General features: G+C 39.3%; 1 protein-coding gene across 3 annotated transcripts in view; it reads right to left on the bottom strand.

Annotated features, from left to right (window-relative positions):
• Positions 1-9,912: 9,912 nt before the first annotated feature.
• Positions 9,913-15,017, bottom strand: part of WIPF1 (WAS/WASL interacting protein family member 1) — a 57,184-nt gene continuing 52,079 nt past the window's right edge. For all 3 annotated transcript variants that reach the window (XM_064660800.1, XM_064660798.1, XM_064660799.1), the window contains exon 9: positions 9,913-14,717. In XM_064660800.1, the coding sequence (XP_064516870.1) occupies positions 14,662-14,717 (56 nt within the window). In that variant the 3' untranslated portion in view covers positions 9,913-14,661. The remainder of the gene's footprint in view (positions 14,718-15,017) is intronic.

Below are 15,017 nucleotides of genomic sequence, written 5' to 3'. Positions count from 1 at the left end.
TTTCAACTTTTTTAGCAGTTAGAGCGCTTAGAAACGAACCGCCGTGTTTTCCACGTGGCATCCCTTCCACAAACTTGGCCAGTCAGTGATTTCTCCACTAAAAACTAACAGCTGGTAACGGCCAAAGTTTTTCTGGCAGAAAATGAGGATACAGGCTTCTTGACGCTTCTCGTTTGTAACACAATTGAGGGCACAGCAGTTCCAGCTGCCCTTTTTCTAAGAACCAAGACAGATATTGCTGCTGCAAAGAGAGCAAGTGTGAATTCAGTGTATTGTATTCTTCCTTTCATAATTGACTTGACTCAAACCAGCTTGCCTTGCTTGTTAAGTATGGCAAACACATGGCAATAGGTGTCCCAGCTGGAGGAGGGCAGTTTTCCTTGCAGGTGGGATGTCATCCAGGGTCTACATGCTCAGTAGTTTCCCACTCCAAATTGGGAACTTCAAGCAAAAAAAGAACCATTCCTCTTCCCCTTTTATATAACACCCAGAGAAGACCAAAATAGAGCAGAAGGGAGAACTACCTCAACCAAAAAAGATGTATGCGATTGACAATTTTTGAAGCACTGTGTCAGATATGACCTAATAATTTTGCCCATAGTCCATTCAGTTCCCAAGGTCTACTGTCAAAATACTTACAGGAACCTCACCAGAAACAAACCAGATATTATATATAAAGAGCAACAATGTAATTAAAATAACCCTTATGGGAATTAATTGAGAGGCCAGAGAAGGCTTAAGAAAATCCCATAAAAAATGCAGACGGGGATAAAAACTTGTGGGATAAACATGGCTGTTAGAAACTTTTAGAAGGTACGATATTGTTAATATTGGATGTCTGCTTTAATTTTAATTTAAAGGTACTGATGCTTAAATTTTATATTGCTGCACTAAAAGGGTATACACTGAATAGAACCTCAACTGACAGGCAGCAGCAGTGCCAGTGCCTGCCTCCCATTCCTGTACATATCCTGTCCCTAATTTGGGCCAACATATCCCAACCAAAAGATCAGCAAGAGATTGTTCCAAAGCTGTGTCAATGTTTGTTATGTATGTTTATTGCTGGAAGGTGGTGCAGCCTATTGGGTAACACTCTCCCACTGAAAGGTTAGGGTGGGACTTTGTTTTGATACAAACACTAATAAAGAAGACTCTTTTGTTAATTTATTCAGTGTTAAAGTTTCTCTGGCACCTGACAAAGACCACTTTGAGACTGATTTGGATTAGTTTTTGGAAATACAGTATAATGAGGTCTTTCAGACTTTTTTGGCTTTCTGCCTTTCATTCTTCCCTATAGAAATGACACACCTTAGAAGGACGTGCAAGGAGAAGGAGAGTAGCAAGGGAGGCATATCAGACTATACTAAGAAATCTTGGTAAAAATGTATGCCTTCCCTTCTCTTGAACTCATTTCTTCCTCTTGAAAGATCATCAGTGATTCAGCATTTAATCAAGTATTTAAAATACGAGAATCCTTCAGTGCATTATTTTAAAAGAGCATAAATTTGGCTAAATAGGCTGCTCATTGACTGCTATTGATATCCACCAACTGATAGCATGATTTCCCAGTAGCAGGACAGAGATGAATGTTTATCTCATCTGTAATATATACAGTGTACTAAATCAGGCAAGACACTTGACCTGAGTCTTGTGTTTTCTTTTGGGGAACTCCAAGGAATAAAAAGTATCATACTCAAAAAAATTAAATAGTAAAAAGCCCAAAAGCTCAAGAAAGTAAAATACTCAAAAGAATGAAAACGTAGTACCAAAGGCACATGATGAGATAAAAAATACAATAAAATTACTATTGCTGTCTAAATAAAGGGAAAATTACATGAATGAAAATAAATAATATAGCATATTTCCTCTTGAAGATTTTTATCTTTTAAACATATTATGTGCAGCTTTGCAACTATCTGTCAGTGACATGGAGCCTCTTCGGAGATAGACAGAGAAGAGCACTAGGGTCTGACCCCTTAACTGTGAAAAAACATTAAATTGTTATTAACTAGACTGCACCACCAGAACTGCACCGTGGATAACTAAAACACTGGATTACAGAACCAGTTCTCCACTGCTTGGGAAATGTTGGGAACACAGTTTTCTGGCATCTTTCAACCTGGATAATTAGCAATAACTTAATGTTGGAATCAAGAAGTCTTTCTAATGCATATACACAGGATAGTCCTGCTTCCTAGAACAGCAAAAGACAGTATTTTCTCACTGGTTGACACTTCCCCTCTCCATCATTTAATCAAAGCTCTGTAGACTCTTTCTTTGAGCCACATGTTCTCTGGCCTTGCAAGTACCCTTGTTTTCCATGGAGCCTCTTCATGTTCCAACACCCTGGCTTTATCATAGAGTTTGCTTTCCTTTTCCCTTTAAGATCTTTGTAAACTAAGGGTAACAGTTACGAACACAAGTTCTCATGGATTTTCACCCAGCCCACAGAAGTATCAAAATGTCCCCATGCATTAATTAAAAACCAAAATATTTGGCCTAGCAATGCCCATAGCTATAATAATGTGACTAATGCATGGGAGAGGCATGTTTTTTTGTCTACAAGATCCTGAGAGGACAGGTTTATACAGTCCATCAGCTCTTGATCACAGCTATCCTTCACTCCCTTGACTTTTATTCTGTTTTCACTCAAATTCGATGTTTCCATTCACTTATGTTTCACCAAAGTAGTCCATAGAACGTGTGGGAGACAATTTCTGCTTTTTGATCTAGGCAGCAGCTCAACCAATGAAAAGCAGCTGGAGCAACCATTACATGAGTTGTCCTGCTGCCCTGTGGCTTTCATTGTACTCATTTACCTGCAACAATTGCACATACACAGGCTGGCCCCACACAGGAACTGCAAGAGGCTTACTCTCTCAATGAGAACAGGTTTCACCTAATTCAGCTTTTAAGAACTGGCGGTGACCACATACAAACATATTTTTCAAAGGCATACAACTGAGCCAATTTGGACAGATTTTCAGTGAGGGTCACAAAGGTATCTTTGCACTTGATGTGAAGAGCACTTTACTGGTAAACTGCAAGCACTTGCTGCAAAACCTGAAACACTGGAGTATTCTGAGAAAAGCCTTCAAGAATTTACTGTAAGCATTTCTCCAGTTTGTTTCCGAAAATACTAAAAGTAACTGTTTTTCTTTTTTTTTTCCTGGAGAGCTGGCATGCAAGTTGTAGTCAAATTGTTAGGGTATGGTGATAACTGAAAGACAACTTTGCCTTAAAATAGGAAGTGTGCCGTCAGCTTCAAAGCAGCATTATTGACTGAAAATGTGGAACATCTCACTAAATAACCTCTCAGTAGGATATTACAAAAAAGTGACTTTTCCAAGAATAGACATAAATAAAAATACAGAATATTAGCAGACAGGAAGAATGTTGGCCAATGCATCAGGATGAAATCTGTCTGGAAATTTACAGGTATAATCTCAGTGCAATTTTCAAACAGCTGTGTACCTAGTTTTCAACAGCATGGAAAAATCCAAGTATTTTACTAACACAGTAATTACAACAATGGGTAGAGGGACTAGCACTTCTTAGGTAATCTCCTTATATTCAATTACAGAAAAAATACTTCCTCAATGCTCTTTGCCTACTGACAGTGAGCCAAATTTTATATTAAATTGGAGTTATACCCACAGACAACAATGGCCTTGTAACTCTAGTACTGGAAGAACTACTGTTCTTGTACTGCTCATTGCTTAAAATGTCAATAGATGATATAATGCACAAGGCAGGGACCCATGTTTGACCTCTGTTAAATTTTGTTAGCTGACTCCACCTAAAAATGTATGTCTAACTCTGGTTATTTAAAAATGTAGTTCAGGTTTCAGAAGATTTGTTAGTTTGTAATGTCTGTTCTCTTGTAGTTGTGTGTAAGATGTTCAGGAAGAACACAAAGTGCTTATCTATATCTAGAGGTGTCTGGTCACTTACACTGACTCACTTGGTTACCGGAAAATAAACTGTTGCTTACAATATACATATGTTTGGTGAGGTGGTTAAGCAACAAGGGAAACCTGAGGAAAATTAACCTGTAAACACAAAATAAGCCCCCGGATTTCACCTCTGGAGCGTGTTGTCAAATGGAAAGCACTTTTCCCATGAAAGAATTTTCCAAACTTTTGAGGCTTAAACACCATAAAAATATACAACATCTGAGAGCAATCCTGAGAGTGATGTAACACAGAGACCAGGAAAATGCCAAGCCAGATACTGTTACCCATAAGCTTAAAGCTTGTTAACACAGAAATCACAGGGGATGCACTGGATGTTTACATTCACCTCAGTTACCTTGGAACACTTTCGTAAAACATCTTCCTTCTCAAGAAAGCTATTTATCTGCTCATCTACAATTTCGCAGTAGGATGCCTCATTATCTACGTTGGTTATGAGAACTTAATTGGTATTTTTCATATAGTATCTTTTGTAAGACAATGTGTACGTCCAAGCTGGTTTTGAAACCATGTTTACTGCACTGTACTCACTCACTTCCACTTTGCTCTGTTGCTGAGACAAGGGCATGTGTTACTGGTATGTCACAGAGCTGTAGGTGCAATTATAGTCTTCAAAACACTGTATCTGCCAAAAGAAAATACATGAAGCTAGTGCAGTCAGCTTGCAGAAAGTCAAACTAATACTTCAGCAATAATTATGTATGTTCAGGTCTGTTGAAATAAATTGCTCTAGTAATCAAGCACAGTAAACATTGTGCATGGTGAAATTCACCTCTCTAAAGCAAAAAGTAAAGAAAGAGGTTCAAATTAGATTGCACTGAATTCAGTAAAGTTCAGAATAACCCCATGTAATTTCAATACCAGAAGCTTCTTCTGAAATTGCTTTCAGGGGAGACAAAACAATGTTGAAGAGAGCTCCTAAAGGTACAACTTCCATCATTGGTGCTAGGGCATCAACATGTTACTTGGCTCAGCAAGAAGGTAAATGTGCTGAAATCAAATGCAAGTACTCAAAAATAAATTCTATAGTTAATCAGTCTGACTGGGGAAAAAAAAAGTATGCAAAAGTCACAAAAAGAAATCAGCATTTTAGCTTAGTGTTTACTAATGCTTTATCTGGAAAATCATGATCAAGTCCATTTGCGTCATATTATGGTTAGAGCTGTATCTACTGAAGGTAGACACTTAAAATATTTTTTTACGTTTTCATATACTGACATGGCTAACAGTATGTGGTGAAATTATTAAGAATAGGGCACAAAAGTTACAGCTCTTCCTTGACCTAAGAAAATCTATTCATTCATTTTGACATAGGCAACGTATTACTTACATGTTCTCAGCACTCTTAGTGCTCAGTGACTGTAAGACTACTCCAATTTGGCCTGATTCCTCAACCCACCCCCCCAAAAAACTCCAAACAAAACATCAACAAAAATACCCAACCCACAAAAAACCCCCAAAATTAACAAAACCAGAAGAGCTATCAGTGTTGCACACAAGTTAGCAGATGTTGCTTTGCTCAGGAAAACCACATTAAAGCAAGCTGCACTTGCTTTAATGCACTTGCTTCTGATGTGTAGCTGGCTGTAGCAGTTTATTCAGCAAGCAACTGTTTAGTAAAGAAATCCCACCAAATAAGCCAATTCCTCACAAATAAATAAACCACAAACCCAATTTTGTTATCACAAATCAAAAGCTTTGGAAGTACATTCAGAATATGACCCAAATCTCCATAAACCTTTTCCAGTTTCTAAGTTTCCATTTGTGATCACACCATATCCCACCATTTCTCAAGCCACTATTTATTACTTACACAAATACAGTTTAAATGTTGTACAAGAAATGTATTGGTTGCAGTGTATTGTCTCCTGTGGTAGAAATGTGGTAGAAATAGTTTTTTGTTTATTTATTTCTTATTCATTTCACTACTCAACCCTTTCTGCTACCGTGTCACAGGACTGTATGAACAAACCCTCTTCTTCCTGAATTCTTCTGCAGAAAGCTACCGTACCTTTTCCTCGTTGTGTTCCGCAATTTGCCATTTCATTTAAATTTATGGCAAATATTTTAATCTCCTATGTATCTCCAGACTGCTTTCTATTTCTTTGACTTACAATACAAAGAAATTTCTTCCTTCTGTTAAATATTAGAGTAAATATTGGTTTTAAGACAGCAGTATTGTCAGAGTAGCTTTCTTACAGCTTTCTGTTACTTCCTCTTGGCATTTTCAATTATAGAAAAGGTATTTTGTTTTAATGCCTATCACCTTCTCCAGCTGCAGTGAAACTTTATTTGCTAAAGACTTTATTTGTTTAAGTCGAATAGCATGCTGCTTTCTGCTGATCTGAATGTAGAATCAAGTGTGTTTTCCTGTTGCACCACTTTTATGCCAATACTGGGATTTGACTTGCCTAAGAGCTGTGTAACTGCATGGAGAGTCAGGCCGGATGCACCTGGAATGAAATCGCTGCTGTGCCAACAGCGTGTAGTGTTCTTAAAATGCTGAACTGTGCGTTTCCTTATCATATAATCACAGAATGGTTTCAGTTGGAAGGGGCCTTAAAGACCACCTAGTTGCCAGCCCCCAGCCATGGGCAGGGACACCTGCCAGGCTCCCGGGACCTTCCCGACGGGACGGCGCGGGGGCGGCAGCGCGGCCGGGAGCGGCACCTGGCGGCCGGCACCGCACACGGCCGAGGGCCGGGAACCGGGAACCGAGAACCGGCAACCGGGAACCGAGAACCGCAACCGGGAACAGGGAGCGGGCGGGCAGGGCAGGAGAAGGTGAGCGGCCGCACCTGTAGCAGCAAAGGTGGTTTAGGAATGAGCAGCACAAAGAGAATTCCTAGACCGGGGGTGCATCGCACCTGTTCCCACCTGCTTAATTAGCAAACAAACAATGCTTCTCATTTTCTGGTGCATGCTTGTACTAGGATCCATATTACATTTGTTTGCAGCTAAAACATATATTTACAATTTCTCCCCTTGCTCACAAGTGCCCATATGTATAAGAGAGGGAGGAATGAAGGTTCTGGCACAGAGGGCATGGGGTAATTCTCTTACAGAACGCAGAAGGACTTTTGTTTTTAAATCAGGAGTAATCTGGACCAAACACACCAGCCCCACAGTTGCTGGGCAGCTGGATGAAGGCACAGCAGCAGTCCTGCAGGCACTGTTCAGGAGATGAAACTATATAATTAGCAGAAAGTAACAGATATCTTTATGTTTTCAAACAAAGGTTCCCAGGTTTCATAAGTAACCCAAGCTCCTTGTCAAATAGCAGAAGTGAAAGTTTCTGTTTTAAGTAGGGAGGAGAAAAAAACCCTTAACAGAAGTATTTGAGCAGTCTGCTGGTGTTGAGACAACATGGAAAATACTGACGGGCTCTGCAGTCTCTCACAAACAGTACAAATAACATTTACAAGGTATGCTAGTTCCACTATCAACATACATATGACAGAGACTGGGGTTTAAGTCTGGCCTTTCACCCACAGCCTTTACCTTGCTTTCTTCACAAGTGCTCTGACTGCTCCAGCTGCCTTTTGCTCTCACAGCTCGGGAGTACGCAGCGTTCAGAGGCAGGGGCTCTGCTGCTCCACAGGGCACCCGAGGGCTCACCAGTAACTCTGAATTTACTAAAATTTCTGCTAGAATGGAGAAGGACAGGAATGACTCATTTTCACAGCCCTGTATACATGAATGCTTCCTTCAAGTTGGGTAACACCCAACACCCACAGACTAAACACTCATCTTTTTGTGAACACAAAAACATTTTCAGAAGGGAACTGGTTACATGCCTTATCGTGTACAGCATTCACACAAGCTTGGAGCCAATTTTTGCACACAGGTAAATGCAAAAGGTAGCCAAAGTGGTCCCCTTCCGGAAGGGAGTTGGACAGTGATAAAGCCCTGCCCTGACTGCATGGAGAGATCACTGGTTCCTGTTTTGGAGAAAAAAAGGATGCACAGCAACCAATAATGCTTCTGTCCTCAGCCCTTCTGCCTACCTTTAACTTAGAGGTGCTTAGGCAGAGATTTCTCCTGTGTTCTAGCAAAAAAAAAAAAAAAAAAGGGAAAAAAAGGATAAATAAATAACAAGAGCAGTTCGATATTGAAAATGAGAAAGGTATTTATGTAGGCTAAATCCCAGCACTCTTGAAGAAATGACTTTTTTGTTCGCTGGGAAAAAAAAAGTGAAGAGCCCTATTGCAATGGAGTAGAAAGCTTGACAGTATCATATAGACAGCATTCATGATAGACTTCTATTTTACATTTTGAATGTAGCTTTTGCAGAAGTCATATATCTTAAAGCCATAAACGTGTTTTAGGATTAAAGAAGAGATTATCTAATGTTATTATTCAGTAGACAGATAGATGTTGGACACAAAGTAGTGTTAGCAGCAGCCACCCAATTTATTCTCTCTGTTTAATCAAATATTTTTGTGTCAGTCATCCTTTCCTCAGGATTGTTTCTGTGCCTGGACTGTTAGACAGGTTAAGAGCCTGATTGCTAATGCAGCTCTTGATCTATTTCCTTAATTAACCTAAATAATACATTAATTGTTGCAGAGAAATGTATGGGCCAATATTTAATCCCCCAAATCAGTAATTTGCTGGGAGTAATTTACTATGTTCAGTGTAAAATGGAGTCAGACTGGGTGAGAGGGCAGAAAGAAACAGCCTGTGCATAGGAGGCAGGAAGGTCATTGGAAGTTGAACCACGATCAAAGGAGTTGCATATTTTCTATGTGTGCTGTGTGCAACACATGAGCCTTCCTGCAACTGCAGGGAGCACTCAGAAATGTTTTACAGTGTAGTCTGAGTTTCTTTTAAATCAACAGCATTTTTTGAGTTAAATGGAGGAAGACTATATTGTGGTTATGACAAGATCACAGCATGCTCAGTTCAGTTCCTTCTTCCTGAAGTAAAGCAAGTAATTTCTTGAAAAACAAAAAGAACCATATTTCCTTTGGAAAACAGTCCTACGACCTGATCGTTACATACCTCTGTGTTCTCGTTCAAGGCTACAGCCACAGAGATCTGCAAACAAAGCTCTCAGCCTGCTGAGCCAGCCCCTTTACAGCTCACCCTCTGCCCTCCATCACGGTTTCTCTATTTATACACCTCAGGCACCGGGACCGCTGGGCTTCTGGGCTACATGAGTGATGGTGGCCTTCTAAGAAAATTGTCTCTGTCTCAGTCAGTCTGCAAAATGAACATATCAACAAGCAGTCCCTAGAGATTTCAAAGGATCCACCACCTGTGTAAGAGCAAGCCTGATGCTTCAGTCTTTGCAAGATAGATGCATTACAGCACAGAGCTTTTTAGCTCAGGGTTTTAAATGACATTTCTAATTTCTGCAGAGAAGCTGCATGTACAGCCTGAATTTGAGCCTTCTTTGGATTTTTTGTATCAAAGGGCCTTTCTCTGATGAACATGGTCCAAATTATCTGAAAAGGTTAACATCCACGATCAAGAACAGGTCTCCAAAGTCAAAAGGAGGGTTCCATTTGTTTGACATTCTCTGGCAGCTTTCTGCCTAGTGAGTGGAAACATGACGAACAAAAATCTACACTTAACTAGAGTGATTTTCCATGTCATCTCCCCATGGCAAGTGCTTAGCTTGCCTGGCCAAGAGCCAATGCCAACAGCTCACCCAACAGCCACCCAGAAGTACAGCATCACTGACCACTGATTTTTGATTCTTTATCCTAAAGTAAACTCTTAATTTCTCCTCATCTGCAGGTGTCTAATCTTCATTGTATGTAGGACCAAAGTCCTCCGAGCATTATTGCTGTGCAATGGCAGGCAGAAGGGGAGGAGAACAGCTCAACCCAGCTCCTGCCAGGCTCACTGTTATGCTCCTGCTAAAGCCAATGTGTGCTTTTTTCAAAGAAGCAACTGTGGTTATTCTCAGTGTAACAGTCTGCACCACCAATTATAATAAAAGTAAAATTTATTTGGTATAGAACAGAAAAACAGGGAGAACAAAATCACTTACAAAATAAACGTTAAGCAAAAAAAATTCACAGAACTAGATTAATATTTTATAAAAAGCTCAAACTTTAAGCATCTGATAAAAACATGTTACTTTCTGCTCAGCCTATGTTTCATGCTTCTTTCTCTTGTGTGGCTTTGGAAGTCCAAATTTAGATGTCTTCCTCTGCATGCATTAGTTTACACTAAAGAACATTTATCACAAACTGTATTTCAAAATGGCAGCATATTGAAGGGCTACTCCCTTTTGTAAGACATGCGGTTTCCATTTTTCTCTTTTAGTCTGCATACCTACCTGCTGCATACTCACTCACTGAGACCATACACATGTGCCCTGCTTCTGCCTGAGTTACTCCAACACTCCCCTTTTTGCCAATGTTCCAGGTTTACATTTTAACTGAATGGTCCAGTCACATCCATCTTACAGGCTACGAGATCCCCGTTTTCTCCCAATATACGTGAAGAACCATTCCATGAACTTAACTTAATGTGCTTCTGGATAGCTTAGGTGAGAGATTCTCCTTATTTTCTGGTGAATACTGTTTGAAAGATTAAATACATACAATATATGTTACACAGAGTCAATGTACCGCCATAACAAGTTGTTTGCACCTGACTGTGAGACGAAGGTGTTCACGCTATCGCAATGTGGTACTACATACATGCACATTTTATATTGTAATTTTTACTCTAGTATTGATAACAACATTCAGCCAATTGTTTTTTTATTTCTTTGACCAATCTTCTCTTTTCCAGTGTCCTGTGGCTGAGGGGCCCTCTCTAGGTCTCTCAACATTTGACATTCTGCTTGAAATAATCTCAGTTTGATCATTCAACTTCATTCTTTGCTTCCAAGGCAAAAAGTACCCTTTCTATTTCCATACTTCTGCACAGGAAATTGTTGTTACAATATATGTAAAGCATGATAGCATTTTAGTTCATTCTCTGTTCCAAGGCAGATCTATAAGAGTCATGTAAACAGTTGTTGCTGGAGGGAGTAACTACTGTCCAGTTTTTTAAGTGGCAATTTAAGGAACTATTTTAACAGTTCAGTCTTGCAGAAAAAAATTAATTCTTATGATTCTTTTAGTGTTGGGAAATGCTGGCTTCTAAACAGGAACTTTGCAACCTTATTTATTTCATTTACAGAAATATATGCTTCCTGAATCACAAGCTCAGTTTCCTTTAACAACTCTGAACATTAATCACTGTCACCTCTTCGCCCAGTGGTTGGTGCAGAAAGTCATAACAAACATAACATACACTTTTCTTCTAAAAACATAGAGGAAAAATTATTTTCACGTGGTATAGAAATTATTCTCATTTTATTTATGGAGTTGAATTAAACAAAAATGAACATCCGTGGCCATTGTAACACAGTGTGAGTCTTAGTGATAATGTAAGAAGAGAGTTTGAGGTGTGAAAGTTTATAATGCAAGGCCATTGAAACAAACCCAGCAAATCTTACATGCAAGCAGTGAATCAAATTTAGTCCTGTAATAACCTATGCAACCACACTGAAGTCAGCTGGGCTGTGTGGACAGCAGCCTCAGACACTGGTTTTGTGAAAGAGTTAAATTTTCAGAGCAATACCAACAACTGATTGTGAAGCTAACCAGTGCCCACATACACCTCACCTACTCACTGAGCTCCACCTGAGGTGAGCCGATTGGGCACGTAACAGCAGTGCTTGGCTCAGACACTGCAGAACGCTCCTGTCGGCACTATTTACGTGAGGACTTGGAAGAGCAACGTCTGTTCATTTTTCTAGTGAGACACAGAAAAGTTGACTAAAAAAGTCATAAGGCACCATTGATTCAATCTGTTTCGTATTATTCTTTTTTAACACTTCATAGTGAAATAAATACTTTAATACTGATCATATTGTAAATAGCTACTGATATGTGAAGCAATATATTGAATGATAAAATGCTGCATTGTTCTGGAATATATCTAGGGACATTTATAGCAGAAGATATAAATGGAAAAGTTGTTGTTAGGTGAAGAAAAATGCCTCTTTCTGCAGTGTTAAGCTATTTTACATGTATGCCAAACATCCATTCTGAAGAGATTTGTAGAGTAAAAAGAATCGCTAAAATGTAGGCAGGTCAGGTTTCTTGGCTTGTTAACTGAGGGCCTTTTACATAGCACATTTTAAAGTGAAACTAAAGCTAGTTTACCACTTTGGTAGTGGTCCAGATTTCTGGTCGGAAAACCTTGCTGAAAAGATCAAATATAATATATTTGAATGAAACAGAGAGTTGGCAGAACAATGGGCAGCATTTTCATTGACTTACTAAAGTAAACCATCTTGGAAGCAGGTAAGTTTCAAAAAAGGTATAATTTCTGGAGGGTTGAGGGATTTTTTTGGCTGTATAGCTATTTGGATATTAATAAAGATTTGGCAGGTCAAGGTACTGAAAGTATTATATTCTTAAATTCAAAACGTTGTCTCTTAGAAAGTTTTAAGTGCTTCAGTTTAAAAACACGAATACAATAATTTATCCTTTAAGTTATTATCCTAAAAATCTTATTTGGACTTCTATTCACATAATAATATCCCAAAGAGACAGGCACTTTGTTTAAGTGACATCCATAAAATACATATACAAATTCAATATTGCGCTAGGTTTGATCCCAAGGTGCACCTGTCACATGGAGGTCCCACTAGTATCTGTTTAAGAAACTCTTACAGCCACGATCCTGCAATTAGATGTAGATACATCCCTGCGCCTGCGCATTTAACTGCAGGTTCAGGACCGTAAACAGTAACTTATAATAGGTCATTAGATATAAAAATGTAAAAAACAGGTACACAATCAAACTCTATCACAGCTAAAAAGATTTTGTAAACAAACACTGGAAAGAACAAATTAAATTTGATCTGGCCAAATCCAACTCTGTCTCATCCCCTTCAATGTGTCTGTCCAGGCTGTCAGGCAGAAAGGGGATCTGCCTCTCAACACTCACAAAAAGAGCAAAAAGCCCTATGCACAGACAATGCAGTGGGGTCCAGACTCTCTGGCTAAAGTCTCTAATTTTTCAAGGATTGACCTCATTCTAGCTGCAGAATGTACTTAGGATCATGTCTCCCATGCTAGAGAAACATTTTCTTAACCTACATGACTAGTTTTTATGGTTTTTAGGTTTTTTTGAGCAACACCCAGTGAAAAATGGCTGCTGACACAGGCTTGGTAGGGATCCCAAGAGCACTTTGAAGAAACATATTGAGACTCAGGTGAAATTTTTCAGAGCTAACCTTTGGAGGTCCAATTAACAAAGAGCAATATTTCATTCAGCAATATTTCAAATCCAGAATTATAATCTTCCTCTAATTTCCAAAAGCATTTTACATGTGTTTAGATCCACTTGTAAAATTCAGTCATACAATTCCTCATATAAAAATGCAAAAGCCATTAAACATATTAACCACTTGTCACAATGTTAGAATACTTCACTCTCTTTTCTACTAATGTAAGCATTGCTGCTTTCTGTGGAGAATCCTCTCAGCAAAGTTTGAAAGGACAGGCTTCATGGCAAACTCAGAAGACCATATCTTCCCATTTCTCTTGAACCAGTGCAGACAGCAAATTTTGGATGCTTCCACTTGAAAGCACAAACCCCAGGCCCCCTTCACTACACCAAAGGGCCTTCACATTTTTGACCTCAGCTGCTCTGCTGTAATGCAAGTCAAATACAAGCTCTCTGAGAGTTGTGACTTAAGTCCCAGGAAGCTTTTTAAGTCAAAACCCATCGTTTAATTGTACCAAAGAAATAACTGGAAAGCAATCTGTGGAGCACTGGTATTAGTGATGCTTTAAAGGAGGAGCCTGCAATGACAATAATTGCTGCATTTGCACCAAGACTACTTTCTGAGGACTCTTCACATGCAGTATCAGGCAGAGGGTATTACAGTAATCCAGGGCATGGATGACCCTGGGTTGGTCCACATCAGAGTAGGAAAGAATTTGGTCATTGGAAGCATAACACTATTAAAACTAGGAAAGAGGGATTAAAAAAAAAATATAGAGATTTTATGCTGATGAATTCTTCACTTGTGCTTTTCTTTGGAAGATTCTCTGCAGATGAAAACAAGGCCAGATACACTCCACCCTTGAGGCAAGATGTGCTACGTATTGTTTAAGATTTCCGTGGCTAATCTGAAGTGAAAAAGTTAAGGATGAACTCTTGGTCACCATGTAGTAGGTCTATGGCCTCCAGAAGCAGATGGGCCAAGTTAGGCATGCAAAAAAGGATCCAAGGGCCTCTTGTTTACATGCTTTTCCCCAGCAACTGTTTTTTTAAACATAAAATACTTCGTGATTCAAATAATACAGCCACTGTACCCAAAGTGAATGAAACAGCTTTGTTCAAGCTCTATCAAATTCAAAGCCAGACCTCCCGTGGAGCTCTCCAGGGGACAGGGTTGGACACAGTGAGCACGGTGCACGTATATTGTGTATGGTCCACAAAATGCCTGCAGTATAAGCAAATAAAATTCATAGCTTTGAGCAACTACAGTTCCTAAGCCGCATCTATTACTTCTGTAATAGAGACTGAAGTAGTTCCAGCTGACAAGCCAAAAGTGGAAATAAATCAAGACAGACAACTTTCCAATGATGTGGACAGGAGAACTGACTCGAAGGAAACTTGAAAACAGATGTTGCCCAAAGATGGGCCAGAACCCATTTCACCTTGGTATAGGTGGGAGCGGGGGGGCACCTCTTTCTTTTCGGACAGAGCCACCTAAAAGAGAAAGAAAGTTTTTTTGTGTTACTCCTTCTGGAATACTCCTTCTTTTGAAGGGGGAGTTTACATCCAAGCAATTAATTCAGTAACTGGTGGAAACCTACTACTTTCCTTGCCTGGCCACTAAAAAAAAAAAAAAAAATCTTTGTTGAGTTTCTAGTTAGTTTATTAAACAACATCAGAACTTCAAACACTGTAAAACGAAGTTTTTAGCTAATGTTATCCCCAAATGCCTGGAAAGCACATATATTTCAGTCCTTTTCCTCTTTCCTAAAACATATTGATAGTTCTTGCTAG

Source organism: Pseudopipra pipra, chromosome 7, assembly GCF_036250125.1.
Source record: "Pseudopipra pipra isolate bDixPip1 chromosome 7, bDixPip1.hap1, whole genome shotgun sequence".
Taxonomy (NCBI): domain Eukaryota; kingdom Metazoa; phylum Chordata; class Aves; order Passeriformes; family Pipridae; genus Pseudopipra; species Pseudopipra pipra.
This window is presented reverse-complemented; position numbering and strand designations above follow the sequence as displayed.